The sequence below is a fragment of the Rhodotorula toruloides genome (assembly GCF_000320785.1).
Source record: "Rhodotorula toruloides NP11 unplaced genomic scaffold Scaffold30, whole genome shotgun sequence".
NCBI classification, from domain to species: domain Eukaryota; kingdom Fungi; phylum Basidiomycota; class Microbotryomycetes; order Sporidiobolales; family Sporidiobolaceae; genus Rhodotorula; species Rhodotorula toruloides.
Genome location: NW_015622990.1, coordinates 1 through 22317, shown reverse-complemented (window position 1 = coordinate 22317; position 22317 = coordinate 1). Strand labels below are relative to the sequence as shown.

The 22317-nt window shown below is 60.1% G+C and overlaps 11 protein-coding genes and 1 pseudogene across 12 annotated transcripts; 8 read left to right on the top strand and 4 right to left on the bottom strand.

Annotated features, from left to right (window-relative positions):
* Positions 1 to 86: 86 nt before the first annotated feature.
* On the bottom strand, positions 87 to 875 carry RHTO_05132 (Ankyrin repeat protein; the record flags this gene model as incomplete). Its single annotated transcript, XM_016418794.1, has 5 exons — positions 87 to 206; positions 264 to 324; positions 401 to 486; positions 561 to 644; positions 852 to 875. 5 exons carry the CDS (start codon positions 873 to 875, stop codon positions 87 to 89), a joined length of 375 nt encoding a protein of 124 aa, XP_016270304.1.
* Positions 876 to 1027: 152 nt separating this feature from the next.
* RHTO_05131 (uncharacterized protein) lies at positions 1028 to 1827 on the top strand (the record flags this gene model as incomplete). The annotated part of the gene is made up of 4 exons (XM_016418793.1): positions 1028 to 1033; positions 1099 to 1195; positions 1264 to 1317; positions 1382 to 1827. The coding sequence occupies 4 exons, from the start codon at positions 1028 to 1030 to the stop codon at positions 1825 to 1827; spliced, it is 603 nt and encodes a 200-aa protein (XP_016270303.1).
* A 336-nt stretch (positions 1828 to 2163) lies between these two features.
* RHTO_05130 (40S ribosomal protein s19) lies at positions 2164 to 3530 on the bottom strand (the record flags this gene model as incomplete). Its single annotated transcript, XM_016418792.1, has 5 exons — positions 2164 to 2330; positions 2489 to 2584; positions 2700 to 2822; positions 3352 to 3407; positions 3517 to 3530. 5 exons carry the CDS (start codon positions 3528 to 3530, stop codon positions 2164 to 2166), a joined length of 456 nt encoding a protein of 151 aa, XP_016270302.1.
* Positions 3531 to 5055: 1525 nt separating this feature from the next.
* RHTO_05129 (thiamine-phosphate diphosphorylase / hydroxyethylthiazole kinase) lies at positions 5056 to 7359 on the top strand (the record flags this gene model as incomplete). Its single annotated transcript, XM_016418791.1, has 8 exons — positions 5056 to 5280; positions 5535 to 5850; positions 5935 to 6227; positions 6291 to 6546; positions 6660 to 6818; positions 6889 to 7009; positions 7080 to 7142; positions 7212 to 7359. The coding sequence occupies 8 exons, from the start codon at positions 5056 to 5058 to the stop codon at positions 7357 to 7359; spliced, it is 1581 nt and encodes a 526-aa protein (XP_016270301.1).
* A 267-nt stretch (positions 7360 to 7626) lies between these two features.
* RHTO_05128 (protein phosphatase 5) lies at positions 7627 to 10109 on the top strand (the record flags this gene model as incomplete). The annotated part of the gene is made up of 11 exons (XM_016418790.1): positions 7627 to 7839; positions 7996 to 8173; positions 8238 to 8272; positions 8335 to 8406; positions 8465 to 8590; positions 8649 to 8887; positions 8950 to 9104; positions 9164 to 9304; positions 9372 to 9784; positions 9897 to 9980; positions 10050 to 10109. 11 exons carry the CDS (start codon positions 7627 to 7629, stop codon positions 10107 to 10109), a joined length of 1716 nt encoding a protein of 571 aa, XP_016270300.1.
* Positions 10110 to 11183: 1074 nt separating this feature from the next.
* Positions 11184 to 13032, top strand: RHTO_05127 (G-protein complex alpha subunit; the record flags this gene model as incomplete). Its single annotated transcript, XM_016418789.1, has 9 exons — positions 11184 to 11278; positions 11587 to 11632; positions 11697 to 11789; positions 11847 to 12082; positions 12153 to 12323; positions 12403 to 12596; positions 12671 to 12824; positions 12886 to 12958; positions 13021 to 13032. The coding sequence occupies 9 exons, from the start codon at positions 11184 to 11186 to the stop codon at positions 13030 to 13032; spliced, it is 1074 nt and encodes a 357-aa protein (XP_016270299.1).
* Positions 13033 to 13422: 390 nt separating this feature from the next.
* Positions 13423 to 14291, top strand: RHTO_05126 (uncharacterized protein; the record flags this gene model as incomplete). Its single annotated transcript, XM_016418788.1, has 2 exons — positions 13423 to 13605; positions 13935 to 14291. The coding sequence occupies 2 exons, from the start codon at positions 13423 to 13425 to the stop codon at positions 14289 to 14291; spliced, it is 540 nt and encodes a 179-aa protein (XP_016270298.1).
* Positions 14292 to 16570: 2279 nt separating this feature from the next.
* RHTO_05125 (uncharacterized protein) lies at positions 16571 to 17228 on the bottom strand (the record flags this gene model as incomplete). Its single annotated transcript, XM_016418787.1, has 5 exons — positions 16571 to 16633; positions 16689 to 16808; positions 16866 to 16931; positions 16997 to 17118; positions 17201 to 17228. 5 exons carry the CDS (start codon positions 17226 to 17228, stop codon positions 16571 to 16573), a joined length of 399 nt encoding a protein of 132 aa, XP_016270297.1.
* A 664-nt stretch (positions 17229 to 17892) lies between these two features.
* Positions 17893 to 19066, bottom strand: RHTO_05124 (isopentenyl-diphosphate delta-isomerase; the record flags this gene model as incomplete). The annotated part of the gene is made up of 5 exons (XM_016418786.1): positions 17893 to 18062; positions 18119 to 18232; positions 18303 to 18437; positions 18769 to 18885; positions 19051 to 19066. 5 exons carry the CDS (start codon positions 19064 to 19066, stop codon positions 17893 to 17895), a joined length of 552 nt encoding a protein of 183 aa, XP_016270296.1.
* Positions 19067 to 19180: 114 nt separating this feature from the next.
* Positions 19181 to 20034, top strand: RHTO_05123 (small subunit ribosomal protein S7; the record flags this gene model as incomplete). The annotated part of the gene is made up of 2 exons (XM_016418785.1): positions 19181 to 19194; positions 19269 to 20034. The coding sequence occupies 2 exons, from the start codon at positions 19181 to 19183 to the stop codon at positions 20032 to 20034; spliced, it is 780 nt and encodes a 259-aa protein (XP_016270295.1).
* Positions 20035 to 20470: 436 nt separating this feature from the next.
* Positions 20471 to 21214, top strand: RHTO_05122 (uncharacterized protein; the record flags this gene model as incomplete). Its single annotated transcript, XM_016418784.1, has 3 exons — positions 20471 to 20827; positions 20881 to 20916; positions 20969 to 21214. The coding sequence occupies 3 exons, from the start codon at positions 20471 to 20473 to the stop codon at positions 21212 to 21214; spliced, it is 639 nt and encodes a 212-aa protein (XP_016270294.1).
* A 246-nt stretch (positions 21215 to 21460) lies between these two features.
* Positions 21461 to 22317, top strand: RHTO_05121 (3-mercaptopyruvate sulfurtransferase; annotated as a pseudogene; the record flags this gene model as incomplete). Its single annotated transcript has 3 exons — positions 21461 to 21642; positions 21672 to 21707; positions 21787 to 22317.

Here is a 22317-nt window from a genome sequence, read left to right as displayed (position 1 = left end):
ATGCATACCAGTCTCTTCATCACGTCCGTGTCCGGGGTACAGAGCAGAGAGCTGGATTGCCTGTCGCGCGAGACCAAACTTCTTCCTCATCGCGCCTCCAGGAATCGCTGCTCCCACTTCTCTAGCCTGAACAGTTTTGCAGCCTGCCATGCTGTTGGTGCGCCAATGTGTGGGTTTGCTCCGCCTGCGAGGAGAGCCTCGATGACCTGTGTGCAAGCGAGCTATGAGTACGAGTGTACGACGAAGCTGGGGATCGAGCGTACGGCTTCGTCCTGCTTGTACACTGCGCCGGAAAGCGGCGATTGTTGTCGGTTGTTCAGTCGGCTGCGCGTAGGGGAGAGTAATCAGCTCGCAAGGCGGAGCGAAAACCTGCTTGCGGAGAACAGACTGGAAGACTCACTTGGGGTCTGCGCCGCGCTGAAGAAGGAGCTTCACAGCTTCTGCGTGACCGTGATACGCTGCGAGCATCACGAGCGTGTCGCCGTTCTGCGAGAGTGCGAACGTGAGACTCGTCAACCTCGCTTTTTTGGGCAACGCGGTGGTGCAGGGTGAGTGCTCACCTCATTCGTTGCGTCAGGCGATGCACCACCGTCAAGAGCTGTTGCGAGCTCTGCTGCGTCGCCTCGTCGTGCCACATCGAAGAGCTGAAAGGGCACAAGGGGTCGAGCAATTCGAGAGCGTGGGATTTGCGACGGTCATGTCAGAGTGAGTGGGCGGTAAGGTCGTTGACACATGTAGTGGAACACCAAGGAGCGTCCAGCGAGGTTCCAGCGGCGGCAGAAGGCGGGAAAGAGGAGAGAATGCGTCATCAGTTCAAGGTAGAGGTTGAGGTGAGGGGGGAGGAAGCGCACCTCTTGGGTCCCGTCTGCATTCATACTAGCTTGTTATCCAATCTTTGAAGCCGTTTCAGCCAATACAGACCAAGAAGAGCCAGATGTCGTGAGGCGACGGTGGCCAACCTGTCGGGCGAGGTTTGTCTCCCGCTTCCGTCCCTCTCTGCTTCGTTCGGCTGTCTGACTGGCGCAGAATGGGTGTGAGCAATGCTGTCGTACTTTCGCACCATGACCGCTGCTCACCGCTCACTGCCTTCGAATGCAGGACGGCCGGTACTCATGGCTGAACATGCCGTCTGGGCGGGCGGCACACTTGCTGGACGAGGAGGACGAGCGGCTCGGATGGGACTTGCCGGACGATGGTGAGCACTCGTGCCCCTTTACTGCTCCGCGAGGCTCACTGACCGCTTGACGGCTTCGCTTACGCCAGACATCCAGGTTCCGGTTCACTTGCTCCCTCCATATCAGGACGAGGACGACGAGAGTGCGTGCAGGCCGACTGTAATAGCGTTCGCTCCGCTGATGACTGGCTCGCGTTGCCCTCACAGCGGTCCTCCCGTCGCAAGCCCACCCTTCCTGGCCCTACGGCAACCCCTACAAGCCCAACCTCCTCACTTCCCCTTCCCGGCGCTCGAAAGCGACCTCGGCCAACCCCTCATCCCTCTTCACCCCCTCGACACACGCAACATCGCTCTCGACGACCCTCCCGACTCTCGAGCTACGCGACCTCTTCCTCCGAACGACGTTTGGCGATGCGGCGGATCGACAGTGGGACGAGATGTACCTGCCTGGGCTGTTTGGGCGACGGACGAGGCTAGAGGAAGAGGAGGACGACGAGGAGCGGGATGCGATTCACAATGCGCACGGGGACGCGGGTCCACCGGCGGGTCAGAATGCGGCTGACGACGAGGAGGGCGCGGGGAGCGATGTCGAGGAGGGTGCGAGGATGGACGAGGAGGGACAGCAGGAGCAGGGACTCGAGGGGATCCAGTAGGCGGTTCGCGCAGCGTTGTTCTCCTCCTCTCTTGTTGCCATTCTACGCATTTTCTCGCTCGTCTCGTATTCTGCCGTGCAGAGCTTGCATGAGTGTTGCTAAAGCAGAGAGAAGACATGAGCGAAAGCGGGACTCGAACGAACCGCAAAGGGAAGCGTGGACAGTAAGTCTCGACGACGACGACCGCGAGGTTGGCTCTCAAACCCTTCGCTCCAGGTTGCACACAGAACGCCTAGGACGGTGAATGTGCTACGCCAGTAGATCCGGGAAGCCCTCAGTGAAGAGGGGAACCGAGGATGGACGGGGGGACGAGGTGGACAACGACAAAGTCGCGCATCAGGCGGACTCCTCGTCGTCGTTCTCCGAGCGCTGCTCCTCGAGGACCGCGGTAGCGATGCGGTCGAGGTCGCGCTGGCCGTCAACCGAGATGCGGCGGCCGCCACGAGCGGTGTCCTTCTCAAGAACACCGATCTTCTCGAGGGACTGGAGGATCTTGCGCTCGACTGCGATTTTTTGAGTTGCGAGGGCGTGTAATACGTCAGTTTAGGCTCGCGGAGCAGTAGGAAGCGCGAGAAGGAGGGAGGAAGGGCGGAAAAGGGAGGGAAGGCAGGGGCGAAGTCGGCGACGGCGGAGTCGCGGGCTGGGATCAGGAATAACGCACCGGAGCCTGAGCCATCACGGTGCAGACTAGGGCGGTTTCCTCTGTTAACCGAACCACCGTGGAGCTTCTGGAGGGCGCCGACACCGACGTGCTTGCCTGTATCGCGCAGAAACGGGTTAGCTGAAGTTCCCACGCCCCGATCGACTTTGCGCGTCCTCCAACACGTCCAGTACAGCCTGCGGGTCACCGCAACGAGCGAGAGGAGACGCACGGAGGTAGATGTGGCGGGCGACCGCGGCGGCGCGGACGTAGTACCAGTCCTGGTCGTAGGGAGCGAGCTCCTTGCCGGTGCCGGTCTTGACAACGTCAACCCAGACGGGGACCTCGAGCTTGCCTGTGAGCGTGGAAGGGAGAGCAGGAGTCAGCTAGTTGGTCTCTCGAGGCGAAGAGGGTTGATGAGGAGAAAGTCGTCGGTTGCATCGGCTCCGACCACCGCACACGCTAGACACCATCGCCACCGCCATCGAGACTACAGCACGCAAAGGTAGTAATGTCCTGGGCCGACGAAGTCGCTACCCTCAGTTCCACGAGGGAAAAGAGGGAGAGCGACGACGGGGGTGATCGCAGTAACATGCCCTTTCGGGCCACCTAAGGTGCTAAGCCAAGATGAGAGGGAGAAGGTGTCTATGCGTGTGCAGGGGAGCAATGGAGGGATGCGGGGCGGGGCGAGACGAATTGAAGGCGCATGTCGAGTCGGGTCGAGACAGTCGGCCGACGCCGCCCAATCCAGGCGAATAACGCCCGTCCACGGCCAGTCCGTGACAAACGCCATTCCCAGCCCAGCTGCACCGGTAGCGCGTCGCGATCGATTTGCCGAAGAGGTCGAGGAGGCACAGCCCAAGTCAAAGCAAAGCGCGACTAACCGGAGCGCTTGAGGTGCGACGAGTAGGCGGCGATGAAGGCCTCGGCGGTAACGTCACTGCAAGCGTGGAAGGAGCAGGTCCAGCGAGGGAGGGAAGGAAGCGTGTGCAGGCGCCAGGTCAGCTCGGATGGCTCTGAAGCGAGATGTGGCAGGGATCGAGACGCACCGGACGGTAGGCATGATGGACTGGACTGTGTCGTGCGATTGAGCGATTTTTCAGGTGTCCAGGCGGTGTCGAGGCAGTGAGGAGGAGCGGGTGAAAAGAGCGGGAGATGAAGACGGTCAGCTCGAGTGCGCGGGCGTGGGCGGGTGTGCGGGTGGACGGTGGCTCACGGGATGACCACGGAAGGGAGGTTGAGAGAGCCTGTCACAGGTAAGGGGAGGGGAGCGGAGCGTGGTGAGGAGCCAACGCGACCACAAGCTCGTCCCCCTCGCCTCGTCCAGCTCATTACAAGCGAGTTGTATTTGGCATTACACTCCGATACTAATGCTCTGCCCGCGCCTCCCCTCGAGCCGACCCACTCCCCTCCCTCGCCCGTCTCTCTCGTCCTCCTTACCTTTTCGCTGTTCTCACACACGCTCAGCAGGCCCGCTCCCATGCTCACTCGGCTCGGCCCACGCCCTCGACGACCCTGCAGCACCCGCCGTCTTCCACCGTGCCCGACCTGAAAACCGTTGCGCCAGGAAACTCTTCCTCGCACCAGCAGTGGCCAGACAGGGAGCTGCGACGTAGTTGAGGGGCGATTAGCAGTGCAGCGAGGGTATCAGGGCCGGCGGGCGGTTTGCTCAGGCTCCGTGGACGCGACGACTTGAGCCTTCACGCCTCGCTCTCTCGCCAATTCGCCCTCCGTCTGCGATTATTACTGGGCTCTTTACCGACCGGCGCACGGCCCACTTGGCTGGTTTTGCCGTCCGCTGAGCGCCAGGCGCCATCATACCTGGCGCCAACGATCCAGTCGCTTTCCGACTCGCTTTTCGGCTTTTCCGCCTCACGTACCGCCTGACCGACATCCCGACCCTCTCAAACACTCTTGTGAGTTTCCCCTCCTCTGTCCTTAGGGAGGAATCGGAGGACACGGCGCGGCGCGCCTCTCAAACAGGATGAACACCAATTCATCTAGGCATTAGTTCACCCTGAGCACTACATGCGGACAACGAATCATCATTCAAACGTCTTTCACCCCTATCTGAATCGTTCCTCAGGGAACGGAGGGCGCCGCGCCGGGAATCGAGGAGCAGGAGGAGATTCGACATCGAGTTGAGCAAGAACTGACAATTCTTCGTCTCCTCTGTCGCAGATTCGCCTGCGTACGTCTTCTGCGGCTCGGTGATGCCTTGCAACGCCGCTGCGCATTCAGCCAGCCCATCCTGTGCCCGTTGAGAGATGATTCTTGGTCTAGAGAAGCGGTATCACTACTTCCCTCACGTCCTGCCCGGGTTTCCTCCCCCTCGTTAGCCGTCGCTAGACGCTCTCGTGCTGTCGCATGTCGCGAAAGCCTCAAGGAAAGCGCAGCAGACGCCATCGAACCTCCCCACCTCGTCCGAAGAAGCGGGTCTGCCTTTCTCCACTCTCTCGTACGGCTGATTCCTGCTCGCCTGGCTCCTTCGCATTCCTAGACAGCTACAAAAGGCTACTTGCCCCGCTAGAACACGCTCGCTCGCCTTCCCCCACCCTCGCTCGCCTTCCCGCCCTCCTCTCGCAGCGATGCCGCCCAAACCCACCCCCGACTACAGGCTCTACTACGTAACAGGCCGCTCGCTCCTCCCTCCGCCGCCTGCCTCCTACACCGGTCCGGAAGAGGACTACTACCTCGCCCACCTGGAGGAGGCGTTGAAGGGCGGTGTGACGGTTGTGCAGGTTAGGGAGAAGGATGTTGACGGAGGGGAGTTTTTGGAGGTCGCGAGGAGGACGAAGGAGGTTTGTGATAAGGTGAGTGTGAAGTGCTGTTTGCTGGGAGAAGGCAGGAAAGGCGCGGAATGGCTGGAAGAGGATGGCGGAGGTTTCTTGGAGGAAGAGGAGGAAACTGGACGGTTCGAGGTCTTCGTGTGGGCTTTTCACGCCTGTTAGGCACAGATTAAGACGGGCTATCAGGCGGAATCTTCGAGCGGGCGAAAGCCGGCGCCTTCAAATAAGAAATCGCTTCTTCGCACACCTTGTTGACTCTCGTCCCCTCCCATACGCAGTACGACGTCCCGCTCTTCATCAACGACCGCGTCGACGTCGCCCTCGCCCTCAAATGCCACTGCCACGTCGGCCAAACCGACCTTCCCGCCCGACTCGTCCGCCAACTACTCGGTCCAGACGCCTTGATCGGCGTAAGCGTCAACACGCCCGAGGAGATGCGGGTCGTGATGGACGAGGGCGTGGCAGATTATGTTGGTGTTGGGCCGTGCTTCGGGACGCAGACGAAGAAGAACTTGAACCCGATTTTGGGTCCGAGGGGCGTGAGGGCTGTGTTGGAGACGCTTGGCGAGAGCGAAGTCAAGGCGGTCATCATCGGTGAGTCGAGGGTCTTCCGCGCATACTTCGAGCCCTCAGGCATGTGACCGCTTGATAGCTCACGCTGAGAATCGCTTCGTTCAGGCGGCATCACCCCTTCGACCATTCCCAACGTCCTCGCTCAGACTCCCGCACCTCTTCCTTCAGGCGGCTACCGCTCGCTCGACGGTCTCGCCGTCGTCTCTTCCATCGCCGCCTCGACAGAACCCGAAACTGCCGCGCGCGAACTGCGCGAGATGTTCGACCGCAAGCCGGCGTACCCTGCTCGATCGCTGAATTCGGACGCACTTTCGGCGGAGCAGGTTGTCGAGCAAGCCGTTGAGCTGTTGCGGATACTGAAGGATGGGGAGAAGACGCCGCTCGTTCACCACATTACGGTGCGCCAGGCGTTCCGCTCTCGGACAAGCCGTCGCGATTCACTGACTTCGACTTGTTGGCAGAACTTTGTCGTCATGAACGACACCGCCAACCTCACGCTCGCTTTCGGTGCCTCGCCAATCATGTCCGCCTCGCCCGACGAAGCTCCTCACCTCTCTCAGCTCATCTCGTGTCTCCTCCTGAACCTCGGCACCATCACCGAGGCGCAACTGAACGCGCAGAAGATCGCGGGAGCTGCGGCGAATAGGAATGGGAAGCCAGTCGTGTTTGATCCGGTCGGGGTTGGCGCGACGGAGTACAGGAAGAAGAGTGCGAGCGGTGCGTCTGGCCTATCAGCATGAGCTCCTGAGCGTCATCATAATGGAAGAAGGCGCACGCTCTGCCATCGTCTAGCGCCCCCGCAACGTTTCGCTCACTCCGCCTTCCCGCAGACCTCCTCAACACCTGCCATGTCAGCATCATCAAGGGCAACGCCGGCGAGATTGGCGCTCTCTCGGGACTGTCGGAAGTCAAGGCTCGCGGCGTTGACAGCGTCGGCAAGGGCTTCAAGGATCCGGCGACCGTCGTCAAGACTCTCGCAGCGCGAGAGAGTGCGTCTTCCGCCTTTAGTCGATCGCTCGAAGCTACCAACTGACGCACGGATTTATGCGTTCCCTGCAGAGCTCGTCGTCGCCATGTCGGGCGAGACAGACTACATCTCGGACGGCCAAGTCTCGTTCACGATCAAGAACGGCACTTTCTGGCAAGAAAAGATCACGGGTTCCGGCTGCATGGCTAGCGCGTGAGTATATTCCGCTTCTGTAGCCTGCGTTCGCGCCAGTAGAGCTGACCTTCTCGCGCAATTCACGCAGCGCCGTCGCCCTCTTCGCCGGCTTGCAGCACGAGTCGGGTCCCTTCGTCGCTGCCGTCGCAGGGTGCTTTCTTCCTCTCTCGCATCGTTCGGAGATTGCCTTCTTGCGCTGACGCTCGCCGCTCGTCCACAGACTCCTCGCCATCAACGTCGCAGCGGAGATCGCCGCGACTCGTCCCGAAGTCAACGGGCCCAACACCTTCCGCGCGGCCCTCATCGACGCCTGCTACAACCTGCGGCCTGAAGACGTGCGGAGTAGGGCGAAGTTGCAGCGTGTCTAGACGACGGAGCAGACTGGACATAGACATTCGAACGGAATTATCCTCTTTGCACACGGCGCACCGCGTCGCTCTGCGTGAACCTTCTTCTCGTGCCAGCGCAACGACTTGCAGAGCAACGGACTTCCTGTACGCTTCGCAAGCCATTCAAGCGGATCTCGGGTCTCTCGCACCCGCTCGCCCGCATCGGAACTTGGTTGACATCCACCGTTCACCTCGCCTCGTCCAACTGCTCGCTAGACACGCCTGCTGGCCTGTATAGACCTCGAGATGTCTTTCTCGAACGACTCGTCGCCCACGTCGTCCCTGCCCGGCTCGCCAGAATCAGCCACTTCGCTCTCCTCGCTCTCCGAATCTTCCGAGTACCGCGCACCGCTGTCCGGCGAGGCGCCCGAACCGAGCATTGATGGGACGTCTGTTGGTGGTGGAGAAGGCGACATCCGGGCGAGCAGCGCTGAGGAGATCAGTGAGGACGACAAGAAGGTAGGTTTGATGAAGCGTTTCTTGCAGCGCTGGCCGCGCTGGAAGGGCTTTGCGGGCCCTTGTCATGCTCTTTGAGCTTGCCGCATTCACTAGGGAGCGATCTGCGGTACCCGGACGAATCGTCGCTGACCACCTCCCGCTCACACGACCTTGCAGCTCGCACTTTCGCTCAAATCGCAAGCCAACTCGCACTTCACGGCGTCACGGTACCGAGAAGCACTCGACATGTACACTGCGTCGCTCAACAAGAACCCTTTCGACCCGATCGTGTGGTCGAACCGGGCTGCGGTGCGGTTGAAGCTGGAGGAGCACGGCCTGGCGATCGCGGATTCGAGTGCGTTGGCCGTCAGGACTCTTGACCACTCGCTACGTCGGTGCTGACCTGATCGCTTTTGCAGCCCGGGCGATTGAGCTGGATTCACGAGCGGTCAAGGCGAGTGAAGCCCTCCTCACCTCGTCCTTCGCAGCGGCTGACGCTCACGCCCGCTTGTTCAGGCTTACTATCGACGAGCGATTGCCAACCTCGCCATTCTGAAGCCCAAGGCTGCGCTTGTCGACTTCAAGCAGGCGCGTTCGCTTCAGCTCGACCTGTCCCGCTCCATCCGCTGACCATGCCCTTCTACAGGTCATGAAGCTCGACCCGAACAATGCACCTGCGCGGACGCAGATGGAGGCGACGCAGAAACTGATCAAGCGATTGGCGTTCGAAGCTGCGATTGCGGGCAAGGAGGAGGAGCCGATGAGCATCAAGGCGGGCTTGACCTGATTTGGGTCAATGTGACGTGACTGACGGTCGTTGTGTTACTCAGATGCGAAAAATGGTTGACGAGGGCGCCTCGCCTCTTCCAGCCGACTACACCGGACCTCGACTGGCAGACAACGAGCGGATCACGCCCGAGTTCATCGACTCGATGATTCAGTACTTCAAGGACGGCAACCTCATTCCGAAGCGCATCTCGTGGCAGATCCTGCTCGGCGCGTACGATGCCTTGAGGGAGGAGGAGTCGCTCGTGGATGTGCCCATTCCGGAGGGACAGACGGTGGACGTGTGCGTTCGCTTCCAAGACATCAGCGTTCTTGAATCGTCACTGACGACGCGCTCGTCTGCAGTATTGGCGATTGCCACGGCCAGTATTACGACTTTATGCACCTCCTCTCGCTCACCGGCAAGCCCAGCGAGACGCACTCGCTCGTATTCGACGGCGACCTCGTCGACCGCGGCAGCTGGTCCACGGAGATCCTCTTGACTGTGCTCGCGTACAAATGTGCGTCCGCGCCGTCTCGCGCCTCTCGCCACGCCCGCGCTGACCACCTTCTCTCGCAGGGCTGTACCCTAGAAACGTCTTCATCAATCGCGGTAACCACGAGACGACCGACATGAACCGGGTTTACGGCTATGAGGGCGAGGCGACGAAGAAGTACGGCGTGCAGATGTACAAGCTCTCGGAAGAGATCTTTACCTCTCGTGCGTCTCCCGTCTGCCCCGCATCTCGTACATTGTTGAGGTTGACGGTCGCTCAACACGCCCGCAGTCCCGCTCGCGACGCTCATCACCGCCTCTGCCCCTCCGCGCGTCGACGCCTCGCCGAACCCGCCCAATCCGACCCTGTACCAAGGCGTGAAGCGGTTCTTCGTCGTTCACGGCGGCCTCTTCTCGAAAGACGGTGTCACGCTGGACGACATCCGCTCTATCCCGCGCATGTCGCTCAAGCAGCCTGGACAGGAAGGCTTGATGTGCGAAGCGTTGTGGGCGGATCCGCAGGACGCACCTGGGCGCGGACCGAGTAAGAGGGGTGTTGGGCTTGGATTTGGACCGGATGTGACGCGCAGGTGGACGGATGAGAATGAGGTCACGGCAGTCATTAGGGCGCATGAGGTTAGGCAGGGAGGGTACAGCGTCGAGCACGACGGCAGGCTCATCACCGTCTTCTCGGCGCCCAACTACGTGCGTACTCGTTCGGTCGTCGCTGACTTTGTCCACATCGCTGACGTTGTGCTACCTCCGCTGCTCACCTCGCTTGCACTGCCCCTCGTCTCTACGCACTCTCGCCTCGCAGGTCGACCAGGTCGGCAACCTCGCCGCGTTCGTCCGCATCGACGAGACGGGCGAGATGAAGTTCACGACGTTCGAGGCGCAGCCTGTGCGTCCGCGTCTCTCCCTCGCTCTCCTCGCTGTCGACAGAGTTGACGACCGTCTCGCGCGCCTGCAGCACCCGGCGCACATCCGCCCGATGATGTACGCTGGCGGCATGATGGGGCTCGGCATGTGAACGCGGCACGACTTCGCTCTCCCCTCCTTCGTCTCTCTCTGTCTCTTCTTTCGCCACCCACCTCGCACGCAGCTGTATCGTCGCAACACCGCAAACCATCCCTCTCGCTCTCTTTGCAATCTATCGCACCTCACGCACCCCTGACGATGTCCGGCTTGATGGTCTCGCACTGCAGATCTCTGGCCGAACAAGGTTGCTCGCCCGGTTACAGTACAGCGCCCGCTCTCGCTGCGCTGGGTGGTGAGCGGCGAGGGGAGGGCCGGGCAGGCGACTTGGACTGCCGCGTTCGGAAGGCTGGCTGGTCGTTGCGGACTCCGCGCTGGGGTCGAAAGTCGCCGCTCGCTGGCGGTCGTCGTGGTTCGAGGAGAGATGGCGGCGGCTGGTGCGAGAGCGAGACTTCCCCGTGGAAAGCGCGGAGAGGGAGGGAGAGGTAGAACGAGCGCTCTGGTCGTTGGAGAGCGAGACGAGCAGAGAGTCGTCGCCAGGCACGGAGCCATCGCGGAACGAGGCCCTCGCAGCGGAGCAGCCTTGAACCTCGTCCTGCTGCAGAAACTGTCCTCGAGTGTGCACAAGGTGAGCACGCACGCACGCACGCACACACAGCCAGCACCCCCTCGCCCACCCCACCGCATCACCGCTGCCCTCGATCGCCCTCGTCTCGCCTCCCTCTCTCTTGCTCGCCATCCTCGTACAGCAGCCACAGGGCGTGCAGGAGGGACACGCAGCTCACACGCACTCGTACACCCCGTCACAGCGCACCGTCCCTCGCTCACAGCCCGCCGACCCACCCTTCTTCTCGGCCGCCCTTCTCGCCTGCTCAGCCCACCCTTCTAGTCCCGCACTCTCGCGCACATTGGAGCGTGCGACCGTACTAGCAGGACTCGCAGATTCGAAGCAGCACCCTCCTCTTCGCCTTCGCCCGCCCTCGCGACTCGTCCCCCTTGCCCCGCTCGGAAACACTCCGACCCGCCTCCTCAACCTCTCCTCGTCCCTCTCACCTACAAAGCGCCCAACCCGGAGCGCCGCGCCAGCTACCCCTTCTCCTTAACCTACCCCCGACACACACGCCGCAAGATGGGTTGCGGAGGATCGAAAGACGCCCAGCGAGAGGCAGACTACCAGGCGGCCGTCAAGGAGCGCCAGAGGGAGGAGGAAAAGGTCGTCGCGAGGTGCGTCTTCTTTGCTTGAATTCGCGTGGTTGGGTTGGAGGGCTGGAAGGTGCGCTGGGCACAAAGAGGCTGTGTATGAGGGAGGAGGGGGAGAGGCGGAGGAGTGGTTTGCAGCGCAGTGCGAACGGTACTTTCGGGATGGCTGAATCAAGTCGACGAAACGGGGACGATGAGGCGGAAGAGGAGGTCGTGTAGCGAAAGACTGTCCCAGTGGGGGACGAACTGCTCGCCCGCGCGCTTCCTTCGACCCTTGCACAGCTGGAAGACAATGCTGCGACTTGGATACTGACATTGGGTGCTCTCCGCAGGCGCGACATCAAGCTCTTGCTCCTCGGAACCGGTGAATCTGGAAAGGTGCGTCCCCGCTTATCTCATATGGGCGCGCTTTCAGCTGACTGAACGCATACGCTCCCTACAGTCAACTATTCTGAAGCAGATGCGATTGCACCACGTCGGAGGATACACAGATGAGGAGCGGGATGGGTACCGAGAGATCGTCTACGCCAACTTGGTGCGTCCGCGCCTCGCAGACGCCCAAATCCTCTCGCTTACGATACGCCTCCCGCAGATCCAATCGATGCAAGTCGTCATCGAAGCCCTCCACGACCTGAACATGCCCCTCCCGCCCTCCCTCCGCGACAAGGCCGCCTACATCATGTCTGTCCGAATCTCGGCGCACGACCCTTGCCCGCCTATGCTCGATCCGATGGTCACCAAGGCGCTTGTCGCGTTGTGGGCCGACCCGACGACCAAGGCGTGCGTGAGCAAGAGCAGGGAGTTCCAGCTGAACGACTCGGCTAGCTAGTGCGTCCGCGTTCGCTCGCTTGTGCTCCTTCCTCGAGTGGTCTTGCTGACGTTTGGACGTCGCCAACAGTTACTTCGACGCCGCGGAGCGGATAGGCGCTCCCAACTATGTCCCGACCGACCAAGACATCCTCCGATCGCGTGTCAAGACGACTGGCTTGACTGAGGAGCGATTCCAGGTCGGACAGCTCAACTATGTCGTATTCGATGTCGGTGGCCAGCGGAGTGAGCGGAAGAAGTGGTGCGTTTCGGCGACTTTCCGATTGTCTGCTCATCTGCTTCTCAAGGCCGAGCTAATCAGGAACTGTCTTGGCCCACAGGATCCACTGCTTCGAGAACGTCAATGTTCTCATCTTCCTTGTCGCCATTTCGGAGTACGACCAGACGCTCTACGAAGACTCGGACATCAACCGCATGAACGAGGCTGCTGGCTTGTTCGAGTCGATCTCGAACAGTCGCTGGTTCGCGCAGTCGAGCGTAATTTTGTTCCTCAACAAGACCGACTTGTTCAAGGGTGCGTCAAGAATCATTCCGCTTTACTCTGCTTGTTTGTGCTATACTGATTCTCCGCTCCATCCTCGTACGCAGCCAAGCTCATCACGTCGCCCATCTACGAGTACTACTCGGACTATGAGGGACCGTCCGATTACCCGACCGGCTGCGCCTACATGGAGAGCAAGTTCCGCCCGCTGTACCGCAACGAGGCTGCACGACCTCTGATCGTCCACTTTACCTGCGCTACGTGAGTTGCGCTTCCGTCCTGGGGCTCGAGGGCTCTCGCTGATTGTTTGTCTATGCCGCAGCGACACGGAGCAGCTCAAGGTTGTGTTTGCGGCGGTCGAGGAGAGTATCCTCAAGGCGGCGATGGAGGACCTCGTGCGTTCCATTCTCGTAGCTCGCTCGCTCGTGGACGTGCTGACCGTCTGTGCGTCAAACAGGGCATCCTGTAAAGAGGCGCTATGAAGCTTCTTTCTCCGGCTGTCTCCCGCGTCTTCTTTCCCCGGCTGCAACCCGCCTCGCATCTGGCTTCCTCGCTTCCTGTCCGCACTTTGGATCATCCGTAGTACATGCCCTTGCATGCCTGTCCCCCAACCCCGTCTGTACCCCCGCTCCACCCTCACAATCGCTCCCACTCTCCTCGGTCGTCTTTATCCCTGTTATAGCTTATTCTTCGGACCGCGCGCACCTGAGCACACACTGAGAGAGCTTTCGATTGCTGCTAGCGGCTTGTGCGCATCCGCGAGACTTGAAGCGGTTTCGTCTCCCATCTCCGCATCTCCGCCGACCTCCTCCTCCTCGACCTCCCTCCACTCGTCGCTCCCTCCACCACGCGCTCAAAAATGCCACCTACCGCCTCAGCAGTCCGCGCCGCCATCCCTCGGCGCCGCAACCCAGCCCTCCTCGCCAAACTGCCCCCGCCCAAGCTCCCCATCTTTCGAAGCGTTGTCGCGCACCCGCCCGCACCGTTCGCCGTGCCGCAGAAGGTCAAGCAGGGAGACAAGGGAAAGGCCAAGGAGGAGCAGGTGCGTGCACTTCGTGTCCCTGTGCTGGCTGGACTTTGTGGGCGATGGACTCCCGAGACGTGAGCATAAGGAGGAGCGACGTGTGGCTTGCGCGGCGGGTCGTCGAAGTCACGAATGGGACGGAAGAGGCTTCTTGCGGCTGTCTGGAGTTGCGCGGGGCTTCAAGCCGCCGCGTGCTGCTTTCACGCTTTCTCATCAGCTGTCTGGCTCTTGATGAACACCGCGCTCCGAGGATTCTCTCGAGCGCTTCGATGCAGTCAAACAGGGCCCCTGAGGCTTCAGGCGTGCCCGCAAGCCGTGCTGACCTTGTTTGATTGCCTGCGCAACAGCCCGTCTCGCCTACCCAGCTCATCGGCCCTCACCAGGTCATCTACACGACCGCACCCCGCGCCCTGATCCCCCTCACGGCATCCCCTTCAAACCACAAGCTGTGGAACCCGCCCGCGCCAGACTCGGACGTCGACCGAGGACTGGAGAGGGACGAGTCGGGCCGTCTCGCACGTTTCGCTGCGCGGTTCGAGGGTATGGAGGGAATGGAGGGACGGAGCGCGCTCGACATGTTTGGACTGGATGCAAGCAAGGAGCTCATGGAGGGAGACGGGACCGGTCAGGGCGGAGGACAGGTTGTCGGGCGGGACCAGATCAAGAAGCCGAAGCGAGCGTCCAAGCAGCAGAAGAGGCGGTAGTTGTGTGTGTAACAGTGAGCCTGACTGGATTGCCCATCTTCAGGTTGTTCCTAACTGCTGTGTCTACGGAAGGGCCTTGAGCCGGAGATCCGGCTGAACGCTTGCCGAGGTCATGGGCGGAGGACTAGGGGTCTGAGACCTAGAGGGAGGAGAAGCTGGCATGCCTCTGTAGTCCCTGTGAGCTGTTGCAGTATCGCTCAATTGTGTGTCCTGTAGAAGATTGGGCAAAGTGGCGCACTTTCCGTTTGTTAGACCGTCAGCACCAGCAGCGTCGACTGCATTCGATTGCACTCAAGCAGTCGAGCAGTCCGACCCCAGTCGCTGTCCGACAGAGGCGACTCCGCTCCTCATCCTCGACTTGCAAGTCCTTTCTGACACCGTCTCCTCCCCTCCCACCAGAGCATGCGTTATGTGCTGTGGCATACGGTTCCAGTTCTTTTTGGGAGGTGCGCCTGCGTTGCGTGCGCGAGGGCCTGGGCTGACAGAACTCCTTGTCCCTCATCAAGTCTCCTTCCTCCGTCTTGTCCGCTCAATGTCGCGCAGTACGCTGGCACTGCATTGGTCAACTTGTAGACGCTCGTACAAGACGGTGTGAGGAGCGCAGATCCCAAGCGCGACGTTGGGCCGGCAAACAAGTAGCTTCCTTCTCTTCCCCTTCTCCTTACTCTTTGAGAGATGTGTTGGCATCGGGTTGAGGCTCAACAGCATACGCACATAGCTTTGTGCCTGCCCAGGCATGCCCATAACCTGCTTGCAGCCTACGAAGCCGGCTTGTGTTGCTCTCTGCTTCTTAAGCGCTTCTCACGTTTCCCTTGCACGTCCCCTAGCGGAGCGGCAGCTGGCGCATGAATCTCGACAACCTTCTCACACAAATTTCACAATTCCTCCATTGTCCTGCAGCTCACTAGTGCTTCACACATTGTGGCATCCGTTGGACGAGCTCGAGAAGGATGTGCGGACAGTGTCTTTCTGCACTCTGCCTCTTCCTCCCGGCCTAGAGCTTTTGGTAGCCTGAAAGAGTTTAGAGGCGGGGAAGACAGAGATCAGGCAGGGTTTGCGGTTGGAGGCATAGAGAGCTGCGGAAGAGAAGACCGCACTCCCGGACATTCTGGCAAGCTCATACTGTCATGCAAATCTGTGTTCCAGCTTTGCAAGCTGCAAGTCAGATCCCAGTGCAGGGAGTGCTTTCAGAAAGCTTCTTAGTATGTTCTTCTGTTTTCTGTTAGGTGTGAGAGAGTCTTTGCTCCTCCCTCTCTGCCTTTGCCCTCTGCACAATCTCCGGCAGACACACTACGCCATATAGCGTTACTGTACCGAGCTTCACCTAGAAACAGCTTGAATGACAGAGACAAGCAAGAAGGAGGATTACCTCTGCCCATATTCACTTCATGTCCACTGGAGATGGATCCGTAGAGTACGCTTTTGACTGTACAGTACTGAACAGTTGATACTGCAGAGGAGAAAGGACGCAAGTCTGGGTGGACCTTGACGCGAAGAATTCCCCTACGTCCTATGAGGCAGGGCCTTGCCGTGATGCGTGATGCTTTATTCGGCTGGTAATGCAAAAAGCAGGGTATTGCCGGGCTGCAAAAGGTAGTGCCTCCAGGGTGGATCGAACACCCGACCTTGTCATCACCGCTTCCTGGCCCCTGGGACCGGATGGATGTGTACACCTTTGTATACGAGTGACACGCTCTGCCACTGAGCTATAGAGGCTGTTGCTTGGTCCGCTGTCCTTGCCATGGATCCAAGTCCTGCTGCACTTGCGCGACGCGCAAGGGAGAGGGAGGCGAGCGGTGTTGGGCGGCGGGGAACAGGTGAGCAGGTTATGTGGGCTAGAAGGGGCAGCTAGAGTGGCTTCAGGGATTGGCAGGAGCAGTACGCTCTGTGAACATCAAGCTCTATTGTACAGAGACGCAACAGGTGTGCGCAGTGGCCGCCAGAGGCTGACCTTCCCAAGCAGGGCCTTCATGCCTTCCTCCTTGTACCGTTGTCCAGGGGTTTCCAAACTTGTCACGCATGAAGGCAATGTATGTTGCTAAAGATCTACAATAGAAGTAGGTCAGAGGGGAAGCTGGACGGGGACAGCTCATTTTCCCTCGACTTGCCTTGTCTGTCACACTCATTTTTGCGAGCCATGTGGTAGGCCAAGAGCATGAGAATGCATTCTGCATGAGCAAAGACTGGCAGCCTTTGCTCATTGACTGGACGTACGGGAAGGTTTCGAGACCGCTCTTGAACGTGATGACTGTGATGATCTTGGCGGCAATGAACCTGACTCAATGCACATTGCTCATCCTGCCGTGCGTGTGCTCCTCCTCCTTGATGAACTTGGCGATGGTCTCTCATTTGATCAGTGAGAGCGCTGCCTCCGGTCCCACCAATAACTGACGGCACGTTCCCAACGCGCGAGCTAATCATGGCTGGGACAGCTGCGCCAAAGAGGCCGTGGATGGGATCGGTGTGGACCAAGTTCGTGGTGTAGGACATGCTTTGCGGCGCGATGAGCGAGGTGAGCTGCGGGCTAGACTCGTCAGCGTGTTCACCAAGCTCACGAGGCGTCTCCGATTGCACCGTGAGAGCGGCGACGACATCCCACATGAAGCTCTTGAGCGAGTGATGCGGAAGCCATTGGAGGACCTGCAACGCCAACTATTGACGTTAGCAGCATGTTCGGCTGACACCTGACAGCTCCTAGTACGCACAGGGATGTAGTAGCGCGCCCGCCGGTACAGTAGCTGCCACCTTGTCAAGTCCTCCTCAACCCGTTCGCGCTTCTGCGCCTGTTTGGCAGCTCGGGAAAGGCGCTCGGGCAGGGTGGCAAAAGCTGTGCACCCACAAATGTCAGTAAAGCCACCTGTCCAACCAGTCGAACCGCCGTCATCTCCCTCGAGAGAATTGAAACGCACCAACTTCCGTCCGACTCTGCGGCGTCATGCTACCCGGCCTCCTTCCTTCGCCCGGACTCCGCAAATCACTCTCAGAATCCGACCTCGTCTGTCCCAGTCGCGCAGGCTCCTTCTTTGTCTTCCTCACTCGAGATGACGGAGGCGGAGGGGATCCCAGGAGAGGTTGGCGCTCGCTCGTGCGGGATGGAGACTCCGTGACGGGCCTGTTTGCCACTCGCCAGGGTGGTCGCGACATACTGGCAAGTGTTGCAGGAGGGGTGTGAGTGAGGTTGAAGGTTGTCCGTCGGCAAGAGGCGGATGCGAGGAAATAGAGGCGAGGCGAAGCGTAAGGGGGGTAACGGGTACTGTCAGAGGCACAGCGCGCAGTCGCAGGCCAGCAGAAGAGCCCAGAGAAAGCAAAGCGGGGGAAGCGGAATGAAGGGAAGAAGGGCAACGTTCGCAAGATGCGAGGTCGAGCAAGGGTCGAGGGGTCACTACGGGAGGCGCTTTCCCTGGCTAGCATGCCACAGTTGAAGAGCTCTCGGGGCTACCCAATGAGTCAGTCGTCACTGAGCAAACTGGCGAGGTGAAAGCGGCGAGTCTCTCGACTTGACGAGGCATGCTGGAAAACAAGATTGCGATGCGCTAAAAGTGACAGAACCCGATACTGCTGAATCCTCTCTGGGTATACGTAATCTATCCGCCCCGCCGCGTCACATGCGGATGATGCTGCCCATCGTGGCCTTCTCCTTTTCAACCTCAGCGATCAACGCTTTGGCATCGAGCGGCTGCGACTGGTCCTTCCGCAACGCGAGGAGGGCGTCCCACCATTTGTAGAGGAACGATTCGGCAATGAGGCGGAACCAGGGTGTGAAGGTCGAGGCTGTTTGCGAAGCGAGATGAGCAGGAGACGCAAGAAACGGTGAGGGAGAAACACACAAGGGTCCTTGAAGAACTCTTCCAAGTCCGCCTTGGACACCCACTTGACGTCGCTAACCTCGTTCGGGTTGATGTTGGTCTTCGGGTCGAGCGTGAGGAAGAAGATGTAGTCGACTGTTCCCGCATGATGATCAGCCTCTCCATCGACGACCTGCGGTAGCGGAACAAGAAAGGCGGGCCGCACTCTCGTGCTCAGCCCAGATTTTGTCGCTAGGCGCGTAGTAGTGGATGCGGGTGAGGTAGGCAAAGTCGTCGAGAGGATATGTGTGAGGAATTCCGAGCTCGTGCGTGAGTTCCCGCGCGGCCGCTTGCCGGACGCCTGAGCAATTGTCCAGCGGTCAGTGTCGCAATTGGTGAGTTGCATCAGCAGCGAGAGAGAGCACTGCACCAATCTGACCTTTTTTGTCCATTTTGCCGAAGCTAGTCAAGGGGTGCAAGCAGCACATGTTCGTCCACATTCCCGGGAACGTGATTTTCTCGTGTGCGCACCGTTGCAGGAGCAGCGGTCTGCGGGTGGAAGAGGAACACGGAGAAGGCGCGGTGGAGTGGCGAGCTGGTCTTGGCGGAGCCGGCAGGCAGGATGAGGTGTCCTATGTTTCTCTTGTGGTCAGCGCTTTGCACCAAGCAGACAAGAATGGCTAGCGACCCACAATCCTTCTTCGAACCCTCACCGATAGCCCGGTCGTCGTCGTCGAGGAGGATCAAGCGCTCCTCCATGAGGTTGATCTGCTGCTGGTCGTACTTGGACGGGTCGAGGGTGATGGTGTCTGCTTCGAAGAACCCGGTTCAGCGAGGCGTGGCCGCGTCGAGGGAGGGTCGTGTGCGAGTCGAGGACAGTGGGCATTCGAGAACAAATCAAGGCAGGGTGGCGGGTGTTCAGAAAATTGTCAGCAGTCTGTTCAGTCACATATCAGCCGAGAAACGCCACGCACGAGTGGTGGAAGACATGTTGAGGGGTCCGTGAGGCGAGTCGAACGAGAGGGGCGGCAAACGAGCGAGAAGAGGCGGGATGAGCGCGGGTGGACTCAGGCGTGTCTGTAGCAGCTCGGAACGCGTGCAACGATGCCCAGCGAGCTGTCAGAGCGAGGCAAGGGTAGTGGGAGAGCGACACCTTCATCGCTCGCAACTTCTCTCCTCGCTGCTCACCCAGACTCGCCGACGACAAGCGATGGCCGCCGTTCCAGCTGCGCGACGAGGGCTTGCACGGCAACTACGCACTCCCCTCGCCTTCGCACGCCCCTCCTCCCATTTTGCCGCGCTCGACGCCGCCCTCCAGGCCAATTCTCTCGCTGGCCCTTCCCCGTCGCCGCGCGGACCTCTGTTGGGCCACCAAGGTCGGCGCACACTCTCCCATCGCGTCTACCTCGTCGACCCTGCCACCCTCCATCACCCACACCTCTGCCGTTGCCGCCGCCGACTCTCTCGCCGGCACTCCCCCTCTCACTCCCCCCCTCGATGCCGCACCAGCCAAGATTCCCGATCCTGCGAAGCACGACCCTGACACTGAACTCCTCGGATACCTTGCACGGCTCGTCATGCGGGACAGCAAGCTTCAGCGGGCGTACAACCACATCAACCTCATGCTGAACGAGATCCAGCTCGCGACAAACGCCCCGCCCGTGCCCGCACTCAAGAAGGCGCTCGAGACGGTCAGCCCAATGGTCAGGCTCGTGGCGAGGCGGAAGGGATTGAAGCAGGTCATGACGCCGCAAGCGTTGACGGACAAGCAGCGGACGAGGCAGGCATGGAAGTGGATTGTCGCTGCGAGCGACAAGCGGTCAGCGGAGAAGGAGTACAAATTTGGGAGGAGGCTTGCACTCGAGGTGATGTCGGTTCTCGCGGGGCAAAGCGAGGCCATCAAAAACTACACCTCGATGCACCAGCAGGCCGTCGTCAACCGTGCCATCGCCCGGTAGTATCGTCTAGTAACAGTGAGTTGCTCTCATACGCGGCTGACGCAGCCGGTCGTGCTTCCACGCAACTGACGACTTCGCTCCGCAGTCTCGCTCGCATTGTAACTCGTCTTCGCTTTTCCAGTCTACGCGACATGACCTTTCGCACTTGGGCATTCCCGGCAGCGCCCTCGGGGCGACCCTGCTTGAGCAATTGTCTGCCACCAGAAAAACGCTCTTCGACTTTGCTCGATACGTACCTACTCACCCTGGCTCGAGGCGCCTGCTCGTCGATGCGTCTCGTACTTCTGAAGTTTCGCACAGGCCCAGACACGCCTCGGAGATTCCAGCGGCCCCGCAAACAGGTCCGCGGTCTATCCGACCGCACGAACGGACTTGACGGTCAGCTTGAACGATTTCTTCCTCTTTCTGTCCTCGCGTCACATCTCCTCCCTCTAGCATGGCTCCTCTCACTTTCAGCGCCACCGCAAAGACATGCAGGACGCACATTCGCGACGTCTTCCACCTCCTCACCTCTTTCACGCTCGACAACCGCGGGAACCTCCAGACCCATGACACGATCAAGCGACCAAGTCTCGCCCAGAAGGAGTTTTGCGACGCTTGGGTGAGGCCGTTGTGGTCCGAGATCCACGAGATCGGCCTTGCAGAGGCGGAAAGCGGCAGGACACCATTCCTCGCAACACTCACTTTCCAAGACCAGCTCGACGACATCAAGATGGAGCTGGGAAGGGCTGTTGCATTCGCACAGAATTGCGAGCAAGTCGGGCACTACGGGCCCGAGATGGCTTTCATCACCGTGAGCTACGGAGTCCTCCACTATCGTCGCATTCCTGACGCCTCTATTCGCAGCGCCACTGGTCCCTCCAAGTATTGATTCACCTGACGGTGCGCTAAGTATGGAACTGTGATTCCTGGCGGCTCTGACTTTCGTTCGCAGACACTCCCTCGACGCCAGTGGCGCGCCAGCATGGATCAGTGCTGGGAGGAGGTTCAACGATTTACCCAAGCACTTGTTGAAGGCGCGGCAGCGGATAGGCATCAGCGCGACGTCGACAAGGGGATCTGGCAGAACACGGACGAGCAGCAGCAATACGAACTCGGCTGTGACCCGAGGATCTCGAGGAGGGCGGCGGCGCGGTACTTCGAGTCGACGCCGGCGCGGTGGGCTGCGTCGAGGTACTGAGATGGTATGGGAGCGTAGTAGGCGGGCAAAAGGGGGCGAATGGCTGACGGACGAGCAGAAAAGGAAGAGGAGGGTCTTCATTGGGTTGCAATTCTTGGTCTGCCTCGCTTCTTCCGGGCTGCGAGTCTCCTGCCTTTCTCAAACTACTGCTGGCGACGCTGTCAACTACTTGCGGCCAGCTCCAGCTGTCCCCAACACCACCTGCCTCGCAGCCCCACTTGCTCTTCCTCCTGAACTTTGCTCGCCATGCTGCTCACCCAGACTGCCCGCCTGGCCGGCTCGCGCACGCACATGCTCTCTCGCTCTGTGTCGTCCACCGCATCGCGCCCAGTCTCGCTCATCACGCCTGCCGAACTCCACAAGCTCCTCTCATTGAAGAACGCGGAGGAGCTCCCCTGCGTCCTCGATGCGAGCTGGCACATGCCTTGGTCAGGAAGGCAGCCCTTCCAGAGTACAGGAAGAAGCGCATCGAAGGTGCGGCGTTCTGGGATGTGTGCGTTCGGATCTCTCATTGCTCGGGAGGTGCGATTCGAGCTGATCTTCGCCGACCGCGCGCATCGTACCGCTCGCAGAGACCAGATTGCGTCCAAGTCGGACGTCGGAGTCCCGCACAACATGCCGTCGGTCTCGCAGTTCGAGGATGCCTGCTCGCGACTTGGGATCAAGAGGGATTCGCATGTCGTCGTGTACGACACCGTCGGCGTCTTCAGCTCTCCTCGAACAGCCTTCACCTACTCTACATGGGCTAAGCCCCAATATGACTTGAAACAAGGTATCTCTCGCTCTTCACCTTCAAGGCGAGTCGTGCTGGCCGGCGCGGGAACGAAGCAGCGGTCAACTGACCCCACCTTTTGCGATTGCAGCACTTCAACGCCACAAACCCGAACCCACACGCAGCTAAGGAAGGCAGCCGGCTCGTATACGGACCCATCTTCTCCGAACTCCTCTGCGCCCACAAGCCATGAGTCGAGTCGTAGTTCATCGCTGACATGTGACCACTGCTCTCCAGCGGAGTGAAGTGAAGCGCTAGTTAGATTGACAGATCTAGAGAGCTAGAACAAAAGAGAGAAACGGACCTGCTCTCCAGCGGAGTGAAGTGAAGC